Source organism: Electrophorus electricus, chromosome 17 (assembly GCF_041902795.1).
Source record: "Electrophorus electricus isolate QZ-2024a chromosome 17, ASM4190279v1, whole genome shotgun sequence".
NCBI lineage: Eukaryota > Metazoa > Chordata > Actinopteri > Gymnotiformes > Gymnotidae > Electrophorus > Electrophorus electricus.
In genome coordinates, this window is record NC_137513.1 from 21895001 (window position 1) to 21922500 (window position 27500).

The following is a 27500-nucleotide window of genomic DNA, read 5'->3' on the forward strand; positions in this document are numbered from 1 at the left end:
ATAGCACAGCTGTGTGGCTTAGCACTGGGAGTTTTCTAAAACAGAGGTTTGAACAGATGTGATTCTCCATTCTTTTCACCAATGCTGGCTTGAGACAATAAATGTGGGTCATACTGTTGTCATAGTAATGCACGGCAGGCCTCAAAACTAAACCCATTCTCAGTCTTTCTTTCATTAAAGTGCTCTTCATTGTGAGGAATGTGACCCTCTAGTAAGCAGGCTGTGAATAATGCGCCAAAGTGAAACTTCATGGTGCTGGATTGGAAAAACAGGTGGATGGAGAGAAAGAGGCACAGTCCATAAATTACGTTCCGAAATGTGCTGCCCTGAGAAAGTGGTCTCTGGTTGGATTTGGTAGGATCAAAAGATCACTTGCTTGCACGGGAATGAACGTCTGAGGTCAACCAGCAGATCAGAGAACCCTTGAAGTTGATTTCACCATCCTTGATGGGCCTTACAGGTGCCCTCATTTTCACACACATGGAGACTGCACATGCCTGTGAGTGTGCACGCGCCCAGCGCGCTGCGCGTGCACAAGTGAGTGTGCAAACACTCAGCACATGTACATGCACATGTGAGCGGGCACACACCCAGCAGGCTGTACGTGCACATGCCTGTGAGTGAGCAGAAACCAAGCGCACCCTACGAAAAACCTGAATGTTCAGGGCGCTTTAACAGGGTTTTCACTGCTCAGTGCTCTTTGCAGTACTTCACCCACCCACTAAACACTTAGTAGCTTTCAATCTCTGTGCTCTGTTGATTTCTGAGGCCCAACATGTCTCTCCGTTCGTAGGAGTAGCACAGCAGAGGGTGTGGTTCTGTGAGGGTGTCCCAACTGCACATTTGCACACTGCAATTTCTTTTAAGTTGGAAACCTCAAAATGTCTTCTCTGTGCTGCTCAACCACAAAGAAGCGAATGCCTCACCCACATGTTTACATGCTGAATAATTTATGTTTTAATGAGGGGGAGAGAATGATTTAGAGAATGATAGATAGTGATCCTAGGTTTTTTTTGAGATGGAGTATATATCTTGGGGCAGACAGCTAGTGTGAAATTGCATTCATTAACAACAGAAAGTTACATCAAAGCAAAGTTGGCAGTGTGGCTACATTACGGCAAGTTGTAATATGTATGTGGAAGCTAATATACCTGCTATCTCGGTAGCAGTTATTCTAACACTATTTTTCTGCAGATTGTGGGTTTAACATGGTCACATGCCAACCGACCTCAGCTGAGATGTTTTTGTCTTTCATGAATTTCCTTTGAATATATTCACCTAATATGGAGTATGTATGCCACTGATGACAATGTTTTAGCATATGTGTAACCTTAATGTCATACAGTGTAATAAAAATGGAACATATCTTGCATTGTTGATTCAGTTATGCGGGGTTGTCTCCAGTGTTCTGTAACTTGAAAACGTCAGTAGTCCAACTTCATCTTGAGATATATCCCATGCCTCCGTCACTGGGAATGTTTGGCTGACAAAAGCGGTGCATCTGCAGGGTAGCTACTAATCAGAGGAAATGAAGATTGGCACTTCAAGGCCACACTCGTGCATAATTGAGTTTAATTTGAATAAATGTGCTGATTAGAAATCTGGGAACTGCCTTTGGGAGGCACATGTGGTAGTTTCCGTCTCTCTTCCATAGGACTGATGGGGGTGGGTTGAAACCAGCCTTTTATTTGGACCATTTGCAGCCTGAATAGAAGCCGTAATGCAACAGTGCAGGTCGACAGAAGCCAGATTTAAATACCCGACGCCTTTGAACCAAACCAAGGGCGTTCCACTTGTGTGGTGACTGACTTCGTGGTGCTCAGTTTATCACACCGAGACTGATTTTACTAAACAGTATCTTATTTATGTGGTCAGAAAAATGACAAACAAATTAGTTATGGGTTAAGAACAGCACTAAACAGACATCTGTAGACATCTGTAGACAAAGACAAAGGACATAAATGCAGAGAAGCAGTTTGTCAGCAGTTTGAGTTGACCTCGTCGAGGTCATCGCAACCTGTAACGTAGGCTCAGAAGGTGAGAGAGGGCCACGGCGAGTCCAGAAAGCCCGGGTCGTGCAGGAGGCGCTAGCGCCAGATGTTTCACGCTTTGACTTTTGCCTTTCATGTGTTAGCCATTAAACATCTGAATGTTGCAAACAAAATGTTACCAGAGTCCGTTCTGATTTATGTCTGAGCAGATATAGCATTTCCACCACCAAAATGCATTAAGGTCACTGAGCATATGACCATTTCCTCGAGATTTCTTCTTTCCTTTCATCTTTGCCAGTTCCAGCAGATGGCGACGCAAACGACGCGGCATGTCAGTCTGTTGTCGGATATCCCTTAGCTAGTTGGTGTCACAGATACATTTAAGTTATGCAGTGAACAGCTTGTAGGATGCGGTCCAACAGAGTGTAGATGAGAGGAGTAGGAAAGCTCGATCAATCTTTTGTTTTCTTTCATGTGTTCTCTCAGAATTTATCGCCAGCCTGGAGTCGGTCAGGATAGATCAGGATGGATCAGGATGGATCAGGATAGATCTCTTTTTGTTGTTGTTGCCCGTAGTCTGGATTTGGGCTCGACATTTAACTTTTTGAGTTTATGTTGAGTTTCACCTTTGATCTGTTTATTCCATAAAGATTCTAGCTCCAGGTCCTGCTGTGTTTGAGGAGTCGAGCATAATTCGGTTTCTGTGGGGCATGTGGACTGATGAAAACCGCAGTGGAGTGCAAGACCAGACACCCCACTGTGTGGGTCCTCCAACCGTCACCCAGTCCTGCCTAGCGCGGTGGGGGAGGGCTAATCCAGGTGCTAGATTACTAGATCAGGGTAGCATTATGATTCATTTTCTAAATGGAATCTAGATTGATTCATTTTAAATATTTTTCACACACATGGAGACTGCACATGCCAGCAAAACACGTTGGTGAAGCTAACAGACATATTGCTTATACTGGGAGTCTCACGAAAGCACTTAACTGTTGTCAAAAGCCAATAAGGTGTATCTTATTGGTCTTTGTATGGGATGGTGCCTGCATTGAGTGGTAATACCAGTGCATTACTGAAATAAATTATGCACACATGGGAGTGAATGAAATCCCATGGCTACATGGTTATTGCTTCAAGGCCCTAATACAAGTCTGTTTTATATAACAGTGTTCTAAAATAGCCATTACAATATCTGTCATCAAATTAATCTTTTAACACAAGGAGCACCTAATGGATAAGGAGGTTCCCACCAGCTGAAAGATGGTAATTCCATTTGTCTTTGGCATTTCATCTCCATAAGAGATTGACATCTATACGAGCCAATCGGATTCGGAGACGCACAGATGCTGGCAGCTCTTTTCTGTATCCTGTAAATAGGACCGGGATGTTGCACCTACATGAAGCCTCGCAGAACGTTGCACGGACGCGCTCCCATCTCCTGGCAGTCTGCCATCTGCCTTCGTACCGGTCAGGGTAGCGAGGTTCGCCTGATGCTCTCCTTTACATCCTCAATCTGAACACGTTTTTGGCAAACTGCCATCATCCAAGCCACTTGGCTTTACGAAAAAGCACCTATCCATCCTTATCCATCTATTTGTGTAGACACGAATGACCTTGGCTGGGTGGGAGTGGGTGTTGAGAGGGAGAGAGCATAGAGATAGTGTCTGTTATTTACCCAGCTTGCCTGAAGCTCCATCAGATGCCCAGTAAACTGTGACAAAAGCATTCATCGAGAAAATGACCAAGTAATTACTCTTACAGACTGCATTAACTGGTGATATTAAAAATGCTTCTTTTCCATTTTTGCTTTGCCTAAGCAGTAATTCAGAGAATTTCATCCATTTATGCATTATTCATTTCTATTGTCCTTTACAACGATTTTCCCTAGTTCATGCATATCATACATTGACAATGACTAATCTTCCTTTATCTTATTATATTCTGTAATTCCAGGAAATAATACTTAATTTTCACAGTGGATTTGGGACTCCCTGTCTGTCTTGGGCCTTTTATTCACACATTTTTACATAGCTAGAGGTAGTCGCAGCGTAGCAGACAGTTGTGTGCTCAGTTTAAATCCGAAGTATTAAACCTATACAAACTTTCATTTTGTTGTTTGCTGTCCTTAAGGTTTAGAGAAGGTGACTGGCAACTTCTTAAGGGTGACTGACACACACACACACACACACACACACACACACACACACACACACACACACACACACACACACACTGAAAAGAGAATAAAGAGCATGTTTCTCCAAGCATGGACTCATTTGGGTTCAGGCAGGAGAGATTCTAACAGACTGCCACAAGCACAGGGAAGAGCCATTACTTCAGAATCTCCTGGTGAGGGTGGCTCTCTTCCTGGACAGACCCTGTCATTACCGCCGGAAGAATTCCCCTCCTTTTGTGACTTTGACACTTAGCTAATGACAGAAGTTGCTGCAGGTCCAACATGAGATTTCACAGTGTTGAAAAGCAGGCTTGAAATGACTGTTTACGCGGGACTGCAAGCTTGCAGGAGTGCATCGTCCCACCTCAAACTATTTGGTTACGCAAAGCTTTTTCAAACAGTGCCTGCACCTGTTAGCAAGGGTTTGGTTGTTTTATTTCATTTAGAAAGCAAAAAAGCCACAAAAGGTGTGGTGCTAATCAGGTTTTTATTATTATTATTATTATTAGGGACTCCAAAGTGTAATGGGTAGTGTACTGCTTTGTTATTTTGAAAAAAATGTATTGCCTGGCATTATATTTTTATAGAAACATATTTCTTGTGACTCTCATTATTCTTAAAGTATTTGAATCTGTGTGACTCCTCAGTGTGAATGGGTTTTGTCATTGTTGCTGATCAGCTGTGCTTGCTCCGGAACGTTCCTGGCGGCTCTCTGTGGGATACTGGGAGCTCTTCGGGGCAGTCTGTCGGTGGTGTGCTCTGGATTCCTTTTCCATTCTTTTGTATTTGTGCCTTTAATTATGTACATTAATCAGCACGTGTCACAAAGGAGCGCGGGTTCGAGCAGTGCCCCGACTGTTTGACGTGTTTATTCAGCACGCGATACCCTGAACCGCCCCTCAGGAGTGATGTACCAGGGCTGCTTCATAACTGTCAGACAGGTTGCAAAGAGGGTAAGAGACATCCATTTATCCAGGCCAAAAATGGCATGAACGTCCACGAAGACACCTGATTCGCATCTGAACAGGGCCCTGGCTGTGTTTGAACTGGGTCAAGGTTTTAGTAAAGGAATGGAAAAAATATTTGGATTTGAAAACAGGAAATTAACTTTTTTGGGGGGTGGGAGTGGGGGGTGGTGGGGGTTGGCATCTATAGCCAACAGATAAAGCAATCATCTAATAATCTGCTTTTAATATTAAATAGGTTTTGGTGCTGAAGGTGTGTGCATATGTGTGTGTGTGTGTGCGTGCGTGCGTGTGCATGTGTGTGTGTACGCGTGTGTGTGTTTGTGTGTGTGTGCGTGTGTGTGTATGTGCATGCGTGTGTGTTTGTGTGTGTGTGCGTGTGTGTGTGTGTTTGTGTGTGTGTGTGTGTGTGTGTGTAAAATATTTCACCTTGACTTAAATGTCAAGACCCGATTACTGTGTATGACAGCCCCTTGTGTACGCCTGCCTCTTGGCCAGAATCATTACCAATTTAGATACATTTAATTTCCTTTGTTCCTCTGAGCTCAGCTGTCTCTCTGTTCTGACGAGGCCTTATCCTCCCTGTCTCCCTCTGCAGCGTGCATGCAAACCAGCCTCTCTCCGTTGACTCCCAGAGGAGTGCCTTGTTCTGAAGCCCGGCGCCCTGTGTGCCGTGTGACTGGAGCACCGGTCCATATACATAATCCCCTCCTCAGCTTCCACGCTGTGCTAATCACATCCACAGAGAGACGCGGAGGTCCCAGTGTAGCCTAGCAGGCATGGCAGCACTGCTGTAGGGAAGAGGGGCGCAAAAATGACCCTCAGCCCCAGATACTGGCCTGGCCGTGCACACCTGGGTAGTGGCGTACGCACACAGGGCTTCACAGTGCAGCTGTAGCAGTCATCGCTCCACCTACGTATGGTTAAGGGAATCTTTTTTTAAAATATCCATTAGAAAGTGTTAGCAATCAAACACATATAACAGTGAGAGTGCTGTTTGGTGGCTTTGTTTGGTTCCCGTGTAGAAATTGGGGGTTTGGTGTCTGTTTTCTTCCATCTGAAGGAGGATGAATTCTTGAGAGCTTTTATTGTTGTTTTAAGTATGAGCACTTTCTCATGAGTCCAGGAATTGAGGCCGTATGTGAGTGTGCTCGTGTGTCAGGGAGGAGTGTTCCCTGTAGTCACACAACAGTGTCCACTTAAACCAACACACACACACACACACACACACACACATGCATACTTACACACATACAGACTGAAAGCCCAGCAGGTTCTTCGTTTGTACTGTTGCCCTTATTAGCAGAGTTAACAACCTCCACTTCCTGTTCATCATCGGAGCCACTTCACTGCAATCTGTCCAAATCAGTGTAGATTATCATTCCCAAAAAATGGAACTCAGACACCAGGAGAAAACCTCTGGCTTTGACTCAAACCGGAGCCGGCCTGTCTGTGTGTCCACACAAGGACGCCGGTCTGGCTCATGTGGTCCTCGCTAATGAGTCACCAGGGGAGGGGTGTGTGTGTGTGTGTGTGTGTGTGTGTGTGTGTGGGTAGATGGGTTGGGGGTGGGGGGGGTGAATCTTGGGGGCGCCACAAAGAGCTGGGGGGCAGCTGGGTGCTCCACCTGTTAATGAGCTGTGAAGTGTCCCTCATCTGAGCTCCCAGTGGGGCCGTGGAGGCCGAGGGAGACCCACCCGCTACAGCTGCCCGGGTCCTGCCCACAGTGGCCCTGCCCTAGCGCTCCTGGATATCTGCAGCCTCCTCTGTGGCTTGTGGCTTAGTGTTGGTTTAAAGCTTGACTTTGTTTATTGTTATTGTCCTCCATTAGTATTTTCCGTAGTTCATGCGTATCATATGTTGACAACAGCAAATTTTCTTTTATCGCATTATATTCTGTAATACTAGATACGATGCTTTATTTGGTGGATTTCAAACTCATATCTCCTCTTTCTCTCTCATATCACACTTTTCTTTTTACACATCCATGTATACAGCAAGACGTGGTGTATCAGGCAGCCGCGTGCTTAGTTTAAATCTTTCACTTTTCAAATATGAATCTGTACTCGCCTTCAGAAACAGGTCGCGGTGAGCAGAGTTGCAGCCGCGCAGCTCAACGCTGTCTCAGGGACCGGAACACGCAGTAGTGTATATGGTTGTAAGATGCATTGTACTAATAACACGGTGTCAGTACACAAACAGGCAGTTTTATACTTTGGCCAAGCGCAGTGTGTCATTTGTATGTATTCCTTTGTTACGCTATTGTGTTTATATTTGAAAAATGCAAATATATAATTACACTGTACTGTAATGCACATGGACAGTGAAGGGTCACTGAGGTAACATAGACACAGAGAGCTGTCTAATATACAGTGGTGTCATTTACCGTTACATATGCCTGTGCTACTGTGTTAGACATTAATTTCACAGCTTCTCACTACAGTGAACTCAGAGCGAGGGGTACTAATGTTGATGGAAGTGTTGCTAAACATTACAAATCAACAGTAATTACAATTGAGGCCAGTTTGAACGGACACCTTTCTCTCCACAGACTGCTCCTTTAAACACCCATAAACACACACACACACACACTCACACACACACACACACACACACACACACACACACACACACACACTCACACACTCACACACACACACACACACACACACTCACACACACACACACACACACTCACACACACACACACACACACACACACACACACACACACTCACACTCACACACACACACACACACACCACGTTTCACACTCTCGCCGTTTACATTAGCATTTAGCCCGTTGGCGGCAAAGCGTTTGCGGGTTGATGTCCGTAGGAGATGGCACTGGGCGGGACGTGCTCTCAGATAAGCGCCTCTTCTCTGCCGTTCATCCTCTCGTTGGTGCCGATCTTCATTTAGCACTCGGACAGACCGCAGCGTGGTCAGCTGGTGAAGTCTGACTGACTTTTCATGCAATTCCTCCCCTCATTGGCCCAAATTGACTCCCTGTCAGTACCCTACAATGGAAGTGGGCTTGGCCCGGTCTGATTTATCCCACATTTAGCCATCAAAGGGGCATTAACCCCACCCCCTCCGCCCCAGAGTCCCAACAGCCCCTCCCATCCAGCCTCAGGCCAGGCTAAAGAGTGACAGTCTGTTAAACAGAGAAAGTGACAAGCCTTGACTGGGGTGTGGCTATAGTCAATGAGTGTGTTTAGGACTAAATATGACGGGCACGGTCTGTGTGTCTGTGAATTTGGAGTGGGTGGTCTTGGTCCTGCCCATATGTTCTCTGGAGGTGTCTGGGCACATCGCATAAACACGCAGTCTCAGTTCACTCAGTCTGGATGTGCTAGAGCACACAGACACACTCACGCAGGCCAGCCGCAAAGGGGACTGATCTTATTTCTCCCACTTGTGGGGACCGGCCGCTTGGCGTCTTCCTGAGGATTAATGGCAGACAGCTGATTGGACCCTGTATTAGTGGCCTATTGCATCATTTCCTGCTCATTCGCCCTGACTTAGACTACACCCTGTTTTTGGATGCGAGAATGTGGGTTCGTTGCGGCCTGAGCCCGTTCGGTGCGTGTCTATTCTGGAGCCTTCTTCTGCCCAGTTGCTTGCCGCCGGGCTACTTGGCCACTGTGACACCACTGGAGGTCACTGGCTCTGCTCTGCCCCTCTCAGACCCTGTGTTGCTCCCAACAGAAACGGGCACTCCGGACTCGGCCAAGCAGGGGGTCACGCCCGCCCCCGCCCCCGGACAGGAAGAAGGCAACACCCTGGGCTACACAGGTACCGCTGTTTCCTGTTCCTCTGCATCACGGCTCTCTGCTGTAGCTCCTCTCTGTCATGTCTGTTTCTGTTTCTGTCTACTCTTCCTGCCTCCATCTTCTCCCATAACTTGCTGTCCTGTGGTTTATTGGAAGTCCGTGGAAGGTGAACTGGTTTCTGACGCCCATGTTCTGTCAAAGGCAAATGCTGACTGGTTTGTACCTTGCATCGAATATAAATATGGGCAGAGAATACATAGAACAGACACAGCACGAGTGATGTGGAATATCTTGCTGCGCTTAGGAAAATCTAGAACCATTTGAAGATATGAAAGAGCACTACGTAAAAAGATTCTAAGATTATCTCAGGTGAGAGTTACTGATCCTCTCATTTGTTTATCCTCCTCTTCTGATCAGCATATCAAGTGTGTGAGGGATATTTTCAGCAAGTACTTCAGTAAATACGATTTGTGAGCCATGTATAACCTCTAGATGTCGCTTTGATGTATAGAATGGGGTGGAACCAGTGAAGCAGCAGAAAATGTAGCCAGAGGTCCACTTTTTATTAACTTAGATGAGATGAGAGATCTGAATAATCCCACCCATCCTTTCTGTTAAAGCGAAAATCAGCATGGCCCTCCCAGGACCTGGAGACGAGCACAGAGTGTCTCAGCTGCGGTGCTATGTTATTCTTGGAGACAGTTCTCTAACACTGTGACCTTTGTTAGGAAAACAAGTCGATAAGTGAAAAGCAACTCTCACTATGTGGGTGATCCAGTGGGAGTTGAAAGCCAGAGACACACGCGAGGAGAACTTTAGAGTCCCAAACACTCCACAGCTGCACTTCCCTCAAGGTTGCAAATTTGTGACTGGTGACACAGAGGATATTGAGGGCTGGTGGTACTGGGGAAACTTGTATTTATATACTTATAAATAGTATTTATAATATTTACATTTACATTAAGATTTTACAGTTTCATACATTTCATTTGAGAATGAAATGACATATACTGTACCTCTTTAAGTAATTTGTTGGGTTAGGGGAGACTTTGCGTACACCTCCTTTACAGTCCAGCATTCAACACGCAGACATCAGTCACTGCGTTTGGAATCTGTTTGCTGCGTGTGCGTCTGCCAGCCTGTTCGCAGGCTGAGAGCCTCCACAACCAAGCTGCCTGTCAGCCAACAAGAAAGGAACTGCATAGCATTTAGGTGAGCACGAAGTTGTAACAAGTTTAAGAAATGGCTGTTGTCAAGGAAGCTGTTACATTCAATTCATCTCCAACAGAGGAAGAGGCAGAAGAAGAAAAAGTTGAAGATAACAGTTTGCTTTCACTTAAATAACCCATCAACCAATCAAACTTGAATATGAATGCAGCATACGTGCCAAAGACTCTTTCATGTGGAAGACTGATGTTCAGAAAGATGAATTTAAAATGCTGTTGTTACTAGCTTTTGAGAAGAACTTGTTTTCCAAAGCACAAAATGTGATGATTTTTGTCACTTACTGCTTTTATAGGCAAGAAAACCAATGCACAGCGATACAGAACCTCACATTTAATTCTCTTTTTACAGTTAAAGTGATGCACCGAACTTTCCCAATTTATACTTATACTGAATCTGCTTGTGATATATGGCATGTCTTTACTTGTAAGAATCAACACCAATAGCCAGAGTAGTAGCCTGAGCCAGCAGGTTTCACATGCGTATGAATTATTGCTCCGAGAATGCGGATACGCCCGTTCTGCTTCCTTCTGAACCATCAGATGCATTCCTGCAGGCATCCATTTCTGAAGGACCTCACGGTCTAGAGTCAAAGGGAAGAAATTGTGGGCACTGCTAGAGCCACGCTGCTAGATCTGCATGGTGATTGGCTGCCTGGGAGATGATAGTCTGAAGTCTTCTTTGAAGTCTCATTACACTTTCAGTCCATGATCTTGATTCCCGCCTCGAGAGCCAAGATCATCCTCTTTTATGGAGCAGACACGCCACTGGACATGATCAGCCCCGAAGACTCTCACCCTTGGATCTGTGGTACCCGGTCATTGTAACCCCCCACCCCCACTTCACTTCACCCACCCTTGGTGGATGTCAGCCACTTATCCACAGTTTGGTGTCTCCTCCAAGTGGGTCTTCATAATCCAGCCGTTTCTCCCAGAATGGGTGCGTCAGGTGGAGGTCCTGCCGTTAGGCTCCGTCTCAGTCCAGATGTAATTACTCCTGCACTTGACAGGGCAGCCATGCCGCAGGCTCTGGCATGGAGAGGGTGTGGGTGGGGGTGGTGGTCACTTTCCCCTTCCTATTCTCCATCTAATCTCTGTGCGATTCACCAGTCCCATGGAAGGAACTTCACCCAGCGCCACTCTCCCCAGGCTAATTCTGCCAAGAGAGGATGGAGCGAGGGAGAGCATGAAAGGGTGACGTGCCACAGAAAGCACTGGATTAGTGGGTGGAGGTGGTGAGGAGGTGCTGGGGGGGGGTTGATTCAGGCCCACAGTGGTGGGCACCAAAGACCATGTGTACCACGCCGCGATTGCCGTCGCGATTAGCGTGGGCAAGTGCATGAGAAGCAGGCATGCTATCACCAGACGCCAAACAGACGTTCTGTTTTATAGAAGCAAACGGCCTTTATATTTCCCAAAGCTCGCAGTCAGTCGAGGAGCTTTTTGCCTGAACCCTGAATGTCAGTCATTTGCCTGCCGGCTGGCGGGAGGGAGAAGGAATGAAGTGTGTAAAGAGTCAAACGCAGCTCTTTTGTACCGGGTCCAGCTGTCCATATGGTGCCCGTATGGCTGTCAGATGAGGGTGTCGTTGACTGACAGGTGCAGAGAGATCTGGGTGATGTACCAGCCCGTGTAATGTGCAGTCACTCGGACACGATGACTTCCGTCTCCCTCCGATTCTCATGTGCCTCTAAGAAGCAGACAAGGACAGGCAGTTGCTGGGCTTCTCAGGACGTGACCTTGTAATTAATGTGCATTCAAGGCATTTGCGAACGCAGCCTATAGCTGTCCATTACGGGACAGTTCGCCACTGTCGGTGGCACCGTCAAGAAGGCTTCTCGGACTCGGACGAATGCCAACGTTTCTGGGAGCACCCAAACGTGGAACGTTTCATCTTGGTGTCTCACGCGTGTCATTTACAGCAGAGTGGGTTCAGCCTCTCCTGACCGGACTCCCGGCTTGGGTGGACATCAGCATGTGCCGAGGGGGTGGGCAGACCCCTGCTGGGGGGGGTAGGGGTCATAAATCTCCATAGCACCTGCTCCCCCAAAATCCTCTGGCGCATGCTGGGAGGTCATCGGCAACACATATCCTATCCGTCACTTTTATAGCGCTCATCACAACAGCCGACTTGTTTTGGCAGCTGATAGCAGCGGGCGGGGGAGGGATGGGAGTGGGAGCATCATGGAAGCAGACAGAGTTGTTTCCGTGTTTTTTCCCCAGACTTTTTTTCAAAAGAGGAAGAACTCGGTTTTTATGGAACAAAATAGAGCGTAAGCAGTAAAGGGGGCTGATAGTTCAAGTCTGACACAGTACTGGGTGGGAGATGTTAAGCAGATTACGCACAGTTTCAAACACACGGCACACATGTAGTGGGACTGAAGACCAGTGAGTGCGTGTCCACATACATCAGCGTCGTATGTCAGTACCTATTACAGTTTAAATCACACCGAGACGCCCGTTAAAAAGACTTTATGTCGCCTGCCGCTGTGCTTAGCGCTAATAATGTGAAAACACTGGTCCATGCTCTCGACACCTGCCCTGCTTTTCTTCTTTCATTGGCCATCCTCAGTATCTTCCGTTCCAGCTTGTTTCCGAGCATCTCACACACGTAATCGGCACACGTTACCTCTGCCCTTCAGGACTTTTTACCTGTCTCACGTTTACCTGTCTCTCTGTGTCTCTCCCTGTCTCTGCCTATCTCTCCCTGTCTCTCCCTGTCTCTCTGTGTCTCTCCCTGTCTCTCCCTGTCTCTGCCTCTCTCCGTGTCTCTCCCTGTCTCTCCCTATCTCTCCCTGTCTCTCCCTGTCTCTCCGTCTCTCTGTCTCTCCCTGTCTCTCCCTATCTCTCCCTGTCTCTCCTTGTCTCTCCGTGTCTCTCCCTGTCTCTCCCTGTTTCTCCGTGTCTCTCCCTGTCTCTCCGTGTCTCTCCGTGTCTCTCCGTGTCTCTCCCTGTCTCTCCCTATCTCTCCCTGTCTCTGCCTGTCTCTGCCTGTCTCTCCCTGTCTCTCCCTATCTCTCCCTGTCTCTGCCTGTCTCTCCCTGTCTCTCCGTGTCTCTCCCTATCTCTCCCTGTCTCTCCGTGTCTCTCCCTGTCTCTCCGTGTCTCTCTCTAACCCTATCTACCTCTCTGCCACTGCTCGTCGTCTTCCGTCAGGACACAGCTAAAAACTTTACTGCAGGCCCAACGCTTTTCCTTTCACTTCCTACTCAAAATTTTCAAAAAAGTTTCTACTTTTTTTTTGCTTCCCAAACTAAAATGGGAGGACCATATAATACTTTTTATGGTGAATTTGAATCAGATTTTAGAATTTTTCTATCATGTATGTTTTTTAAAGTTATAGAGCAATTACATTTTACATTAAGTGCATATTATTTATTCATAAATAAGACATGCACAAACGTACAAAATGCACAATAGGCTATATGATATTTGCCTGTATTTGACCTCAGAACATCTCCCTCTCAGGACAGTAGTCTGCCAGCACAGCTCCACTTTCCTTGGTACTGCTTTACCATACATACACATAATGGCATGTGAGTGTACTGGAACAAAACAACTACCTGCGATAGAGAGATTCTGGAAACATGTTTGGATTCAGTGTGCAAAACACATAGTATGCAGGTATTTTTTCAGAATTCAAAATCACTGTTGAACACTGTAAGTAATTTTTCACTTTTTATTGTTTACTTGCTTGCTCATTTGTTTTCAGTCTTTTATTTTGTGTTTGATCTATTGTAAAGCAACCTGATAAAAGGTCTCTATATAAATATACATTGAAAAATATAAGTATCTCTTATAACACCCATGCAAACATTGCAGCAAACATTGACATTAGCAGTCGCTTTCATTAGCATATCGTACTCATGCATTCCTTCTTCAACAGCCCAGAAGCAGATCTGCCTTTTCTTGTGGATGGTGCAACTATTTCACTCGCTGATTGAAATTCAGTTATTTTGTTCCATTTTCCCCTGTCAGGGACGTGGTTGCTAGGTAACAGCCAAAGCCCTGGGTGCCGTGTGAGGTTTTTGCCGGTTCGGTCGGGTCTGAAGAAAGAGCACTGCTTTTATCCTTCTCTGGCGCGGTTTAAGCCCGGTACGAGCCAGGCAGCAGCAGACAGGGTGAAGTGCCAGAGCTGCACTAACCACCCTGCGCTGTGGGCTCATGCTTAGCGCTGAGCAGGACTGCTGCAGAGGGCCTTGTCCGACAGATTGGGCTCCACTGATTGGCCCAGGCCTCCTTTGTAAAGGTGGAGAGAGCATACAACAGCAGAGACAAAGGAGTCACTTGGCTCAGTTACTCGAGACAGTCTCTCTATTCATTAGAGCCTCTCCGGCCAGTAAACCAATTAAGCCAATTTAGCATGAAAATAAAGTGCGACCTGTTCTCGCTACTCTGCGTGGGAGACAGAGTCAGAGCGAGGAGATGTATTTCTCACTGACACGGCTAGTTAGGGAAGATGGGGGCTTGGAAGTCCAGCGGAGTCACCGGAGACACTTTTGGGGTTTCTTTTTGTAAATGTTTCTAAGTCCTGTCAGTGGGTTTCATGCTCTAATTGGAAACCATGCAGCGTCAGAGCTAGAGAGCTGCAGTGTTGGCATCAGAACACTAGAGGGCACTAGAGGGCACAATCTCCCTATAAAACCTTTACAACGTTGCTGTAACATTAACCCGCCGAAGTATAAGGGCACTTTCTTAACAGTTTTCAGTTCATATTTCTTGTTTACTAATATTAATACAGCTTTGCAGTAAGAACGAAGTAAAGCTCTTTAGAAGCTCATTAGTGTTTTGCAGTGTTATTAACTCCTTTCTGTCTCTGCAATGTATGTTGCACAATGTTCCAGTATGATTCCCGCACTCATATCCGGTGCTGTCCAGCAGGGTGACGCACATGGATTGACAGAAATGCGGGCAACCTGTTTAGCGTCTCGTCCCGCTTTTATGTCACATGATCACCACGCAACAGTGGGGTCTCTTTCCTTCTCCCGTGGCCCCCCACCAGATATGTCCCCTGGGGTGTCCCATCCACTGGGTTCTGCATGAAGTGCCTCATGGAGGAACAGAAACAGTGCCAGATTTGTTCAGCTTGCCGTCCCGGACCCTCCGAAGACCCTGCATCCCTTTTTCTCACGGCTCAGGGTGAGCTGGGAGAATGCTCTCTCTGTGTTCCCTGCTACCCTCCTTCTACCCAGACTATTCTGAGTCCTCCACTATGTGCGTTCTGGTCTGCTTGTTGCAACAGGATTCGTTTCTTAAACCTGGAGAAAGGTTCCTGTTGCGTCTTGCATTCCCAATGCATCGATGGGGAAACCGTTTGTCCCGCGATCCTTTGTGTGCGTGTTTTTGTGCGCCGTGGACGCTCTGCTTGTAAGCGCACACGAGGTGAACGGCCTCCTGGCTCAGGCCAAAGCCCAGATGGCCGAGAGCGTGAGGGGTTTGCCCCCAGTGACGGCGCCGTGGTGATTCGGTCGCACCAAGAGGGGCCGGTGTGGAATGGTCAAAAGCTCTGTCTGTCCCTCCGAGGTCCCACACAGACACCCTGTCCACTTCTGGACTCTGGACGATCCTTCTTCCCTTACATTGCAAGGCCAGGCCACGTTTTTCATATTAGATCCACTTATCTTTCATAGTAGTTTCAACATAGTTTACTAAGTAATTGACAGTAGTTAATGAATAATATGCCTTAAGATTTAGATATTAATAAATCAGAGAACTCACAGCGATAAATGTATTGTTTTGAGCGGGCGATGCACCGAATGTCTTAGTTTCAAGTTTCCCCAGGCATGAGCATGACTGTAAATGTTCACTCACGGCAGGGCACACATGGCTAACACAGGGTTACAGAGTGACGTGAGCAAGGTCCAGGAGCTGGATCACGGTCCCGTTAGTGTGCCTACAGTCCCGTGACTGTCCTGCAGGCGAGTCCCATTCCTGCGTTTGTTCCTGTGCTCCCCAATGTCACACTCATAAAAGTGATTTGGGGCCTCGCCACAGCAGGACCAATAGCGTGACAACGTGCTGATTTGCGGCTTCCTGAGCAGTCGATAGTTTTCCCGTCAGAGCAGAGAAACTCCAGCCACAAAGATCACATCTGGACCCACCTTTCCGTGCTACTCAAACACATTTTTCTCCTCCTCTGGTGTGTGTGTGTGCGTGTGCGAGTGTGTGTGTGTGTGTGTGTGTGTGTGTGCGCGTGTGCGTGTGTGTGTGTATGGGTCTATAGCAGCATAGCAATTACTAACACAAAATGTTCAATAAACAAAGCCATTGCAGTTGGATAATAACTGTCTGAATGACATTGGAAGAAGTTGCCCCCTTTTTGAATGAGAAATCTCTATACAATTTCGACAGAAGAAAGCAAGCTTACAAACGGCTTCTAAATGGATGATTTTCATCTCGAGTAAATAATACACTTCACATTTTTGTGCGGTATTGACATGCTGACAGTGGCCATGCGATTAAACACACCAATTTGGGATTGACATAATCAAAGGCGCAGTTGCAGCAGGAAAGTGTTTTCCTTATTACATTCAAAACACCCAGCTGGATGCAACAGTGTTTTGTCATGGTAATTATCCGCAGTCCTTTCACACTGTTCAGGGTTCAGAGAATTAGGGACTGACTGAAGAGCCAGGTATTCGAGGTTGTCAGCACTTGTGTGAAAAGATAATTGTCCCAAAATGTAAACAAATACGCTTTAAGATGATTTTTATGTCAGTGGAAGTAAGTGGGAAGTTGCATTACTGTCCCAAACAAGGCCAAGCATACAAAATAAGTCCGTACTCAATTTGTAGAAGGCATACAGCACAGTGGCACAAAACGTGGGCTCGATAATGAAATCCCAAGGGACACGTTTCCCCGCCTGCCTTTGGAGGGAGAAGCAGCCATGCTGTTTCTCAACAGGGGGTATAATTCCTGGGGAATGTTTTTGTTTTGAGCCGTGCCGTTTTGTCAGGTGATGTGGCCAGAATGGGTTAGTTTTAGTGGGGGAAGGAGGGAGAAGCAGATCAGGGGTCTCTCTTACTCATGGCCTGCGTTACCCCCTAACCACCATACGACTGCAGCCCGGGGATTCCGAGAAGGTGGGGGGGGTGCCGCGGGCAGGCGTCCTGCCTGAAAGAGATGCCCCAGCATGGAGTCCGGAGGGTCCCCCTCCCCCGGCCTTTTATTTTCACCATCCGCACACAGACATCACAAGAAAAGAGAAAACGTCCCCAAAACTTGCTTTGAATATCAAGCAGAGAATTACAGAGAGAATAGGAAGGTTTTTTATGTGTGAGTGATTGATGTAGAAAATGAGGGGATGGGACCTTAACCCACAGCCTGTCTGTGATGTCCATGTTTTTGGCTGGCTCATTAAAAAAGGCTCCGTATTACAGCGTAGCAATGGACAGAATTGGAATCTGTCCTTGTGCAAGGTTTGTTGTAGACTGGTGAGGTTTGGAGAAGATTCGTGCTAACTTCCCAGTAACAGGTAATATCTACGTTTCAGTTTTAGACTGTTATACGTTGCTCTTTCTACATTAAACTCTAAAACTGGATTATAAATTGTTTATAGTGGATTATGTCTGAGGACAACCCCATTCTGAATAGTGGGATCTTTATCAGAGAAGGACAAAGCATTCCTGGAGGCTTTGCAGTCATAGAGATCCAGATACGTTAGACCTTTGCAGCCTTGGACATTGTTTGGACACTAAATATCTTAAAAAATTGGATAAACCTAAGAAAAACATTAGCATCATCCTCACAGATAGCAACTGCGGCAATGCTCTGCAAAGCTCCTATCTTCAACTGAGCGTGCAGGTCCGCACCGAGGCTGTTATGCAGACCATATCTCTGGCTGTGGCAGTCTTAGCCATTCTCATCCTCATGGGGGTCCAACATAGGGGTCCTCCAGGCAGTGCGCACCACACCGAGCTACAGGGCCCACCCGCAGACTGGTGCAGGGGCCCCACACCGGCCCTTACACCGAGCCGTTCCACACTGATGCCAGACGATCTCCCATAGTAAAAACACACCGATGCCAGAAGATCTCCCACAGTAAGTATGATTATTAACTTTCTGTAGGCAAGCAGATTATCGTTTGAGCTTTTGTGTTACTGAATGCGGGTTCAGCGTTCCAGGGCACTGACCTGTAAAGACTATTCTAACTATTCAGGTCTGTTTGCTATCCGGCCAGAGAATACGAGCAGATCATTATGTGACAATATTCCTATTTGAGTTATGGACAGACATGGAATAAATGGAACGCTTTTTGGGTTAGAATTTGCTGACTTGGAATTTGAAGCTCATAACCACGAACAGAGACACTACATTGACAGCAGATCCTGACAGAATAAACTGGACATTAAAGGCTCAAAATCTTGTGCCCATCCACAGCGTTTAGTATTTAGGATGTTCTGTAATAGGTGTGTAGCTGGATTGAGATGGTTTGTTGAAAGCTCTCTGCTGTCAGCTCTGTACTACTCTGTGAAAGCCACTGTAAATATGCCACACTGTTACTGCTCTTGACTGATTTGGCAGGAGCAGAGGAAACACTGACCGTCTGCAGAAACAAACCTAAAACACTGCTATTTTCCCATATATGGACGCACTTGAAGAAAACACTAGCCTCTTTTTGAAGGCAACTTGTATAATTAATATTTTCCTTTTATCCTACATATCAACGTTTAAATATTTTTAGATTGCAAAAGAATTAACTTTTTTTTTTTTTTTTTGGATTAGAGGACACTGTTCAAGTTTAACCTTTGGATAGGATTTAAAAAACAGACCAAACAAAGAAACCGCAACACTGTCGTGTCCAGCGTTAGTGCAGTACATTAGTGAACAGCAGAGGGCGGAGTTGCCATATGAATAGATGAAGCATCCGAAAACTACCCACTACAAGACTACTTGTTTAATACGGAATTTAGTGAATTTCACAAATTCTAAATTTGCTCTTTCTTATCGCAAATACATTAATTATCCAACCCGCGAATAGTAATGTCCTAATTCACTAAATGAGCATAAACGAAGAATGCAATCACTCAATTTAATCCGATTTAGCACTCTGTAGATTATGTTTTTGTGAGATTTGGGTTTCTCTTTATGTCACCCTTAAGCACGAACATTAAACTTTGATTAAGCACGGGATACCCAGGGGATATATTTTATTAGACAACAGGAGCTATTAGTTATTAGAGTGTTGGTGAAACCGGCTTGTTTGGGGTTAAAATTCCCGCATGGTAGAGTCCATTGTGCGAGCCTTCGGAGGGGGGGACTTGGCACATACCATTTGAGCTACCATTCATGCCTGTTTGAATGAAGTACCGTTGTTTCAAATTCCCTCTGCCGGAGGTGATGGGTGCGGGACGCAGAGGCAGGGGCAGTGCAGCTGCAACGCACAGGGGGTAAAAAAAGTGGAATTATGCGCCGGTAGAAGTAGTGGAAAAGTGGAACTACAGCCAAGGGACGAATGTCAGCAGATTGTCCAGCATCAGTGTCTCCTAAATAAGTGTCTGTAAAGTTCAGCGTCCGAGTTCAGAAGTGATGCGCTTGCGGTGATAAAGGATGCGACAGTGCGCTTCGCAGCCTGGTTGGACGTTCCTGACAGCTCTGCCGGATTCAGACACAAACCACCAGTCGCTGAGAGTTTCGAGAGAGTTTTATTCCTGGAGCTGATCGCGGGGTGATGAGAGCGCCTCTTCAGCCCCTGGGAGATACTTCACGAACTTAGGCAGCACTCGGATTTGGCGCATTAACTGCGGGCTTTTAACTGCGTGCGTCCGAGTTCATTTACGGCTGCGAGGTTATAACACGACACGGTGCCGCGTTGCACGAATCGAAAGGCTGCCCTTTCTTTTTTTGGAGTACTGGCTCAGACCTACATAACCTGGATTGCGGTCGAATCCGTGGGTTTCTGCCGTATTTTACTAGAATAACACAGTCATTCGCACACGCTGTTTACAGCCGTGAACTCGGAAACTAATGCTTTTCAGCGGAAAGATTATGAAGGCTCGGATACTTGCTCAGAGCTGGTGAATACCGTGGATTACCCCAAAAAAGCATTAAAAACGCGCGGGCCGGTTTGGAGAGACGATGGCACGAGCCTTCGGAGTTTTGCTGTTGTTTCTGCACACCTGCGCAGGTACGTACACGGCATCGCCGTCAGTCAAACGCGCTTGCCCCCCCCCCCCCCCCCCCCCCCCCTTGCGCGGAGCCTGCACACCTGCGCAGGTACGTACACACTTCAGCATTACGGGGAGTCCGGAGTACTGTGCCACAGTGGAAGTGCCGGGCCAGTACCACTTCACTGTGTACACCAGCGCACTGTATTGCGACATCCCGGAGGAACCGCTTAATACGTGTTCCTGTCCTATGAAGCAATTACGCTTTACATTTTTTTTAAAGTAACTATCATTGATTAAACACGGTATGCTATAAGAATTCTGTCATGTTACAGCTACTAAAACCTCTGAAACACCGACCATGCTCACAACACTAGTTAATACACATCCCAATATGTATAAACACACCCTTTGCCCTAAAAAGTGGAGCAAATTTGATTATTTGATCTTAAGACTTGTAAATCTTGCAAATTTTCATGAATAAACTCTCTCACACACACTCACACACATGCATTGATATGGCCATTATGATTGCATTACTTCTGTGGTCATATCCTTTCCAAATGTGAGGCATGCCTTCTATATTCTTCATAACTGTGTCTGTTTCAGATACAGAAAAAAATGGTTTCAAAATATTTTTAGACACAGAATACATTTTTAAAATAAACTCTTAGATACAGAATAAATCTTTGAGTATAACCCGGCAAGAATGCTTAAAAGTCGCTGTCACTGTTTAATAATGTATTATGTAAAGCTACAGAACCTGGTTGTCTTGTTTTCAATGAATTGGTTAATCTGCTGTTGTTTTAAAGTAAATGTTTCAAGTTCAGTCAGGCATTCTGCCTTTTGTTGGCTGTTTGGATGCCTTCATCTGCGCTACGCTCACTTTGCAGGGCTCGTGAACGACAGGCTCGTCTAGGTGTGATCCGCCTGCGTCGGTCTATCTCCGGGCTGTCTCTGCCCCCGGGGGCAGTTGGGTGCAGAGTTGATTTGCACACTGACACTGAAACCCTGACTGTAAATAACCATAATCCACACTCCCATCTCCTTCTCTTCCCACAGTAAGCAAAGCTAAATAAAATCCAATCTGAAGTAAACCTTCACCTCGATTTCCGCCATAAAGTGAATGGTATTACAATATGCCACACCGGCCTCTGCTGCGTCAGTATGGAGCAATACCTCCAGTGTCTGGAGTCATGGTTGGTTTTTTAGCTCGGAACCTTGCAGTCCTCTAATAATTTATTATTTACTTAACGAACATGTCGCCCACATATTTGCTGAACAATGCAAGCACCCTCATGTATGTTTCTTGCCCACATTTTCATAAAAGTGCTGATACCATGTTCGCAATTATCATTATGTCTGAAGTAATTGTTTTCAAGTTAAGGCTTGGAAAAATATTACAGTTTAGTTCCACTTTGACTTAAGCCCGTAGCTGAATGTGGGTTTGAAGATGTCTTTCTGCGGGCATGAGAGGTAAGGGGGAAAAAAGAGAAAGAGCGTTTATACCAATGAAACAGGAAGGACAAATGTCAAAGCCATTTAAAGTTTATTCATCTGACAAAGGCAGAGATGAGCCTCAAACTCTAAATAAAGCTTTGCTGTGAGTCCAGGCCACATTAGGGGTGTTTTGTAAGGTTGTCATTGCCAATTGGTAGAGAAAGTGACACAAGATTGAAGCCATTTTGGTGCTCATAGCCAAAGCACAGACCTGTTTTTCTGGCTCATCGTAAGTTCAGTGTTGGTTTTACTTCAGGATGTTTGCTTGTTCTTTCATCCCTTCTCTCAATGGGGAAAAACTCTGTGCAGCCATGTGCTGTTTCCCCAGTGGTGTGGAGTTACCCGGTAGTGCTGCATTAAGAGTTACGCTCCAGCCGTCTCGGTCCGCTCTCTCTGCGGCATCGGCCGGTGTTTGGCCCGGCGGACAAGCGTGATCCCTGATGCCCAGGCCTCACGCAACGCGAGGTGGCGCCGGACCGAGGAAGCAGCGGAACGCTCTAGCATGCTCCTGCTGGGACAAGGGTCGTGGGGTCATGGTTCAAACGTCAGGGTTGGAGCCTCTGATGCTCGGAGGGTACGCTGGCACTCCCGTTCCACCAGGCACCGGGCATGCCCGCAGGACGGTGGAGTAGAGGACGGCCTGTAGGGCAGTCTTAACCCCGCCATCTTCAGTACGAGTCCGCCTGTAGGGCAGTCTCGAAAACCGCCGTCATCTTCAGAATGAGTCTGCCTTTGGGGCAGTCTTAAACAGCCCTGTCGTCTTCAGAACGAGCTGAGGACGTCTAGGTATCATTCCATTTTCTTCTATGGAAATGATGATCAGTTAGACTGTGAACGTTGGCCGTCATTATATGAAGAAGGCACTTGGTTTAATAATCGATATCCTAAACACTTTGAAATATGGTTTTCCTTTCCCCTTGCCCCAGTTGAAAAAGACTCACGACCTCCATCTTGACAGGTTTGCGCTGAGTTTGACAATAAATGACCGGTTTGCTGTTACCTCATCTCACGGTGTAACCAGGCCTGTGAAGACTTGCCGGATATCTCAGCGCGGCAGAGAGGCTGTTAAACGACACCGAGACCTGATAAATGTGCGGATGTTAAGCTGGTGATTCACTCTGTTGTCATACACTAAATGGCTCTTATCAGTGACGGATGTCTCATCTGTCAGAAGTTCACCAACTTCTCACCCTGAACTAACAGGCAAGATTCCGCTTCAGGGAATCTTTTCAAACGGAAATACAACTTCTAGAGTAGGGTTTCCGGGGACGTCAGCCGATCAGCAGCTCGTGGCACCACATATGGGGTTAAACAAACCACTGCATGAGCAACGTGGAACATGGCCACGAATAAACTTGATAACGTTCAGGGCTGCAAGTTCCCGTCTTCCCGCGTTTCCTTTGACTTCTTGCCCTTGCAAGCGGCTGCGCGAGTCGTCGCAGATAAGCTGCAGCCATGATGGATGGTGGTTGCCGTTTCACACGACAGAAGTCGAGCGGTTCTCTGAAGTTTCCTGGTCTCAGAAAACCCCTTTCCTTGGGCGCTTCTGGTACTTCTGGCCTAGCCAGTGCAGTGTGGTTTGTTTACTTGCCTACGTGTGCGAGGGGTGGGGTGGGGTGGGGGGGCACACGGAATGTGGTGAGGAATGTGGCCTGCAACACTATTCATCGCCTGACGCCCCCGTGGTCCAGACCAGTCAGCGTTGGGATGGATGAAGGCTTAAGTGCGGATAATAAATTGTCAGGGTGTCAGGGGAGCGCAGTAGGCACCAGAGCCCAGTTCATGATAAATGCTCTCACAGGTGATCTGTGTGTATGTCTTCAAATGCTTCTCCCTTCCCTCCTTCACCTGCCGTAGAAGGACTCGGCATGGGGCTTGACTTTATCTAGCCGGCTTCACGCACCGACTTTGCTTGGGCCATGCTGAAAGAAAACGCACCCATGCAGCCAGTGTCTGTTAATCCTTAGGAAAGAACCGCTTCTGCGATCTTGTGGTTCCTCTCGTCGACTACGACCAGGAAGTGCTCTTTGCTGTCAGGGTCGGGGATTAGTAATCCTGATCCGATCATACCTGTGAGAAATGACGGCGCCCACAGAGCTATACATGTTGGCCTCCGCTAAATCCCAATTAGCGTCCGCCTAAACCTAATTAAGCGGAATTAAACAGCTTGATGTTAAGGATTAAGGGTGAACGCAGAATCTGCAAATCTGTACCTTCTCTTCACAATATTAGACTGCAGGACATTTCTTTTCTTTTTTCCCTTCTTTAGCCCACCCTGTTCCCACTGCTACAGCCAGGGAATGAATTAGCATATCAGATGAGTCTGATTTACAGTGGCAAGTCCAAGACCTGTTCTTCCCCTCCCAAAACACATCCCCTGTAATTGGTTTACCGGAGCGCTTTAATTGGATTAATTTGAAGATCAGCATATTGTCAATACCCTACAATTTTCCAGGTCGCATTACCGCTGATAAGCACATAATCAGTCTTGGGCACCGAGATGGGTTCAATCAGGGATCCTGGGGTCTGAAACCCCCCAGCTACTACCAGAGTGTGTTACCCTCCGCGACCACCATTAGCACCTCTGAACTGTCCTCTTCACTCCCTTTACACTCCTGGTGTTTTAAACCCTGGTGGAATGTAAGCATACCTCTAGCGGGGTGAGCAGGCCGACAAGGAGCACCCTGGGTAAAATGGAGATGTCGGTCGCTTCTTTAGAGCTCGGATAATGCGTGTAGCCACGTCCGTCTTTCTAGGAATGCACTGTGAAATCACGGTGTGTCTGAGACAGTTGGACAACGTTAAACCCTCTGGAAGGCAGGAGCAAGAACAGTCAAGCTTCAGTTATTTTAGAGGTCATTCATACAAGGATTATAAGGTGGTGGTGGTGGGGGGGGGGGGTTAGGCGCTCTGGAGATGGAGTTATTTGTCATGGTCCAGGTGGTGGTGGTTGGTGTTAGAATGAAAAAGATTGGTTGAAGTGAATGTGCCAGAGATGCTTTTAAAAGTCTTACTGAAGGAGATAGAATCTTTGATGTTTGAATTTACCGACATATGTAGCTTCTGACACGTCTTGTGACTCTCAGCTGTCTGTTAACCCGGGTTCCTTTCTGTTGCTCATGGAAAATCCCCAGCATGTTGTCCAGGGTTCAGGCTGATTGTTACACGCAAAAAAGCTCTCTGTACTTTTTTGAGAACTTTTATTGATTTAAAAAAAAACAAACAAACAAACTGTGGTTGCACTGGCTATTAGCGTATGGCTCTTTTTGTGGGATTTTTAATGAGTTTGGCATTAGCCAAAGTGCCATTCTGGGATACTCCCCCCACCGCCTGTCAGCAGAAGCTTGGTGAGAAATGGCTTATTTTCTCAGTGTGACTAAAAAGCAAGTGGAGTATCCCACTTTCTCCCCTCCTCCCCTACGTCACCCCTTTATTTTGCCTGTTTTTAAGACTTGCCTTTTTGTTGCTGGTCAGCACAGCGCTTTTGACAGATGAAGCAGAAGGACACAGAGAGATTCCCCGCGGGGACTGCCACAGGCTCCAGGCATTGTGTCGCCTCAACGGGGTAATTGTTTGACTCGTTGAAAGAGGAGGGGCAAGTAGAAGGTTTGGGGTTCACAATAACCCCCACCCCCACCCCCCCTAGGGACTAGGAAGGCAGACACCGCCTCATCCAAAAATACAAAACAGCAAATTGTCCCAAAAACAATTGCTTCTCATCTCACTCCTGTTTCAGAACGAAGATCCTACAGCAGTGATGTGACGCTGCTCAGTCCCACTGTTCTTTATCATTTAATATTAGCTGTCAGGTTATTTTGAGGAAAGGCAAAAATTATTCTTTAAGCGTTTTCCTCTTCTGGTACTTAATGGCTGCCAAGGTCTGGCAATTTTCAGGACTACGCATTACGGGCTCCGCAAGCTCAGACGCTCGGGCTGCACCCGGGCTGCTGTGACGAGATGGAAGCATAGCGCTGCCGTCGCTTTGTGCATTTTAAAACGACTCGGTCCCGGTCTTTTCTTACGCTCTGCTGGGAAGCCCGAGGTCTGAAAGGTAGTATTGAAGACAGCCAATCCTCCACAACGCCCCTCCCTCTCCCAACCTCATTCTCTGTCCCCTGACGAGATCGGCTTCCTTGCCCTGGTGACCATTCTGTTTCCTGCACTCTGGAAAGCTTGGATACACTTTTGAAATGCTAAAACTCCCTTTTGGATGTGCCTGTCTGGTAGAGAGAGCACAGCAAAGCGACTCGAGAGAAGGGGGGGGATTAAATTAGGAGGAAAAAGAGAGACCACTAATTAGTTGATTTAAAGATATGGACCCTCCCCTTTGTGATCTGTTCACCTTCTCACACAGACTACCTTTGATCTCTCTCAGCCCACTTGCATTATGGGTAAGTGATTTTCTTCAATTATAGACCTCGTCCCTCTCCAGCCCGCGAACCAGCACCGTCTAATTGGACTGGCCTCTTAAGTTCTGCTCTGTGGAACACATCATACCTCTCACTTGCACCAGAATAACAATATGGTGACATCTTGCTTTAAAGTGACAGTTGCTTTGCTTCCACACTCCATACCCAAGGGCGTTAGCAGCTGATGGAAGGAGCTTTATGACAAATTTGTGTCAGATCAGCTACCCAGACTGCTGTGTGCCCGGAGGCCCATCCTGACGTAAATAAGCTCCGTGATAAAAGCACGTGTTCTTCAGACAGGCGAGCTCACAAGAGAATCATATTTAAAAGCTTGTCCTTGAAACCTAATAAGGATACGCAGTTTGACATTCTACCTTACCACGCAGAAATATCTCTGGACGTGGAGAATGGGCAATACGTTTTGAGATATTTATGGATGAACTAAAATATTGGCTTGATTTCTACTACGACACGTTCACCAGTGCATGCACTGTGCAAAGAAAATAATGGCATTTGATTTTGTGGCTTTGATTTAATGTGCTCAAATAATTTAAATCTGTGCCGGAAAAAAAAAAGTCCTAATTCTCTGGCGGCGAGACGGAGCTCTCCTGTCAGAAGCTACTAAACTGTGTTGTGTTTTTGGCTAAATTAAATGGAGGCCTTTGACTTAAACCTTAAGGCCCGCGTATGATTTCACTCCAATTTCACAAACTGCTTGCTCTGACAGAAATGTCACTTGCTTCTTACACCCAAACCGATACACATCTGTTTGAGGTAAATAAGCAATTGCATCTAGTTGGTTTTCAGACCAAATAAACCAATGCAATCTTTGCGCCTGAAAAGCACACACGTCCGTCTATGAGGGTAAAACGATTGTGATCGCAAAGAGATGCGTTAAAAACAAAGCAGTTTATTAAACAAAGCACTTTGTCGCATCTGTTCAATCTAATCCAACTTGTAGAGGACGTTTCCACACGGCCGCATGCGCGGCCTCGCGTGAGACGAGCCGCGTGGCCGAACCCTCGCGCTAATTTTTGCGTGCGGCTGAGGTGGCGCTTAATCACTGTTGCTGTCAATCACGTTTGAAGCCTCGACAGCTCGCGTTTCCGCTCGTGCTCGCTCGTGAGCAATTGTCCTTTCTCGCCACGGCAGAAGAGGTTGCGTGAGAGCTGACCGACAGCCGGAACATGTCATGCGCCGACCAGAGAGATTTCAACAGCCAATAGAAATGTCAGCCCTCTCAAGGTGACGACCTCGGGGGAGAACCGACATTCAGATATTGCTTGTAAGTGAAAGCCTTCTGTAATTGTAGACCTGCAGAATTCAGATCCCTATTATACTGTGAGACCACGGC

General features: G+C 46.7%; 1 protein-coding gene across 5 annotated transcripts in view; it reads left to right on the forward strand.

Annotated features, from left to right (window-relative positions):
• Nucleotides 1–27500, forward strand: part of robo1 (roundabout, axon guidance receptor, homolog 1 (Drosophila)) — a 177654-nt gene that overhangs the window by 45605 nt on the left and 104549 nt on the right. For 3 of the 5 annotated variants that reach the window (XM_081699856.1, XM_081699854.1, XM_081699857.1), the window contains exon 3: nucleotides 8844–8930. The exons of 1 other annotated variant lie outside the window; for it this stretch is intronic. In XM_081699856.1, the coding sequence (XP_081555982.1) occupies nucleotides 8844–8930 (87 nt within the window). Of the gene's footprint in view, nucleotides 1–8843; nucleotides 8931–19448; nucleotides 20258–27500 lie in introns of those variants that run through there. One more of the 5 variants, XM_035534119.2, reaches the window with a different exon arrangement.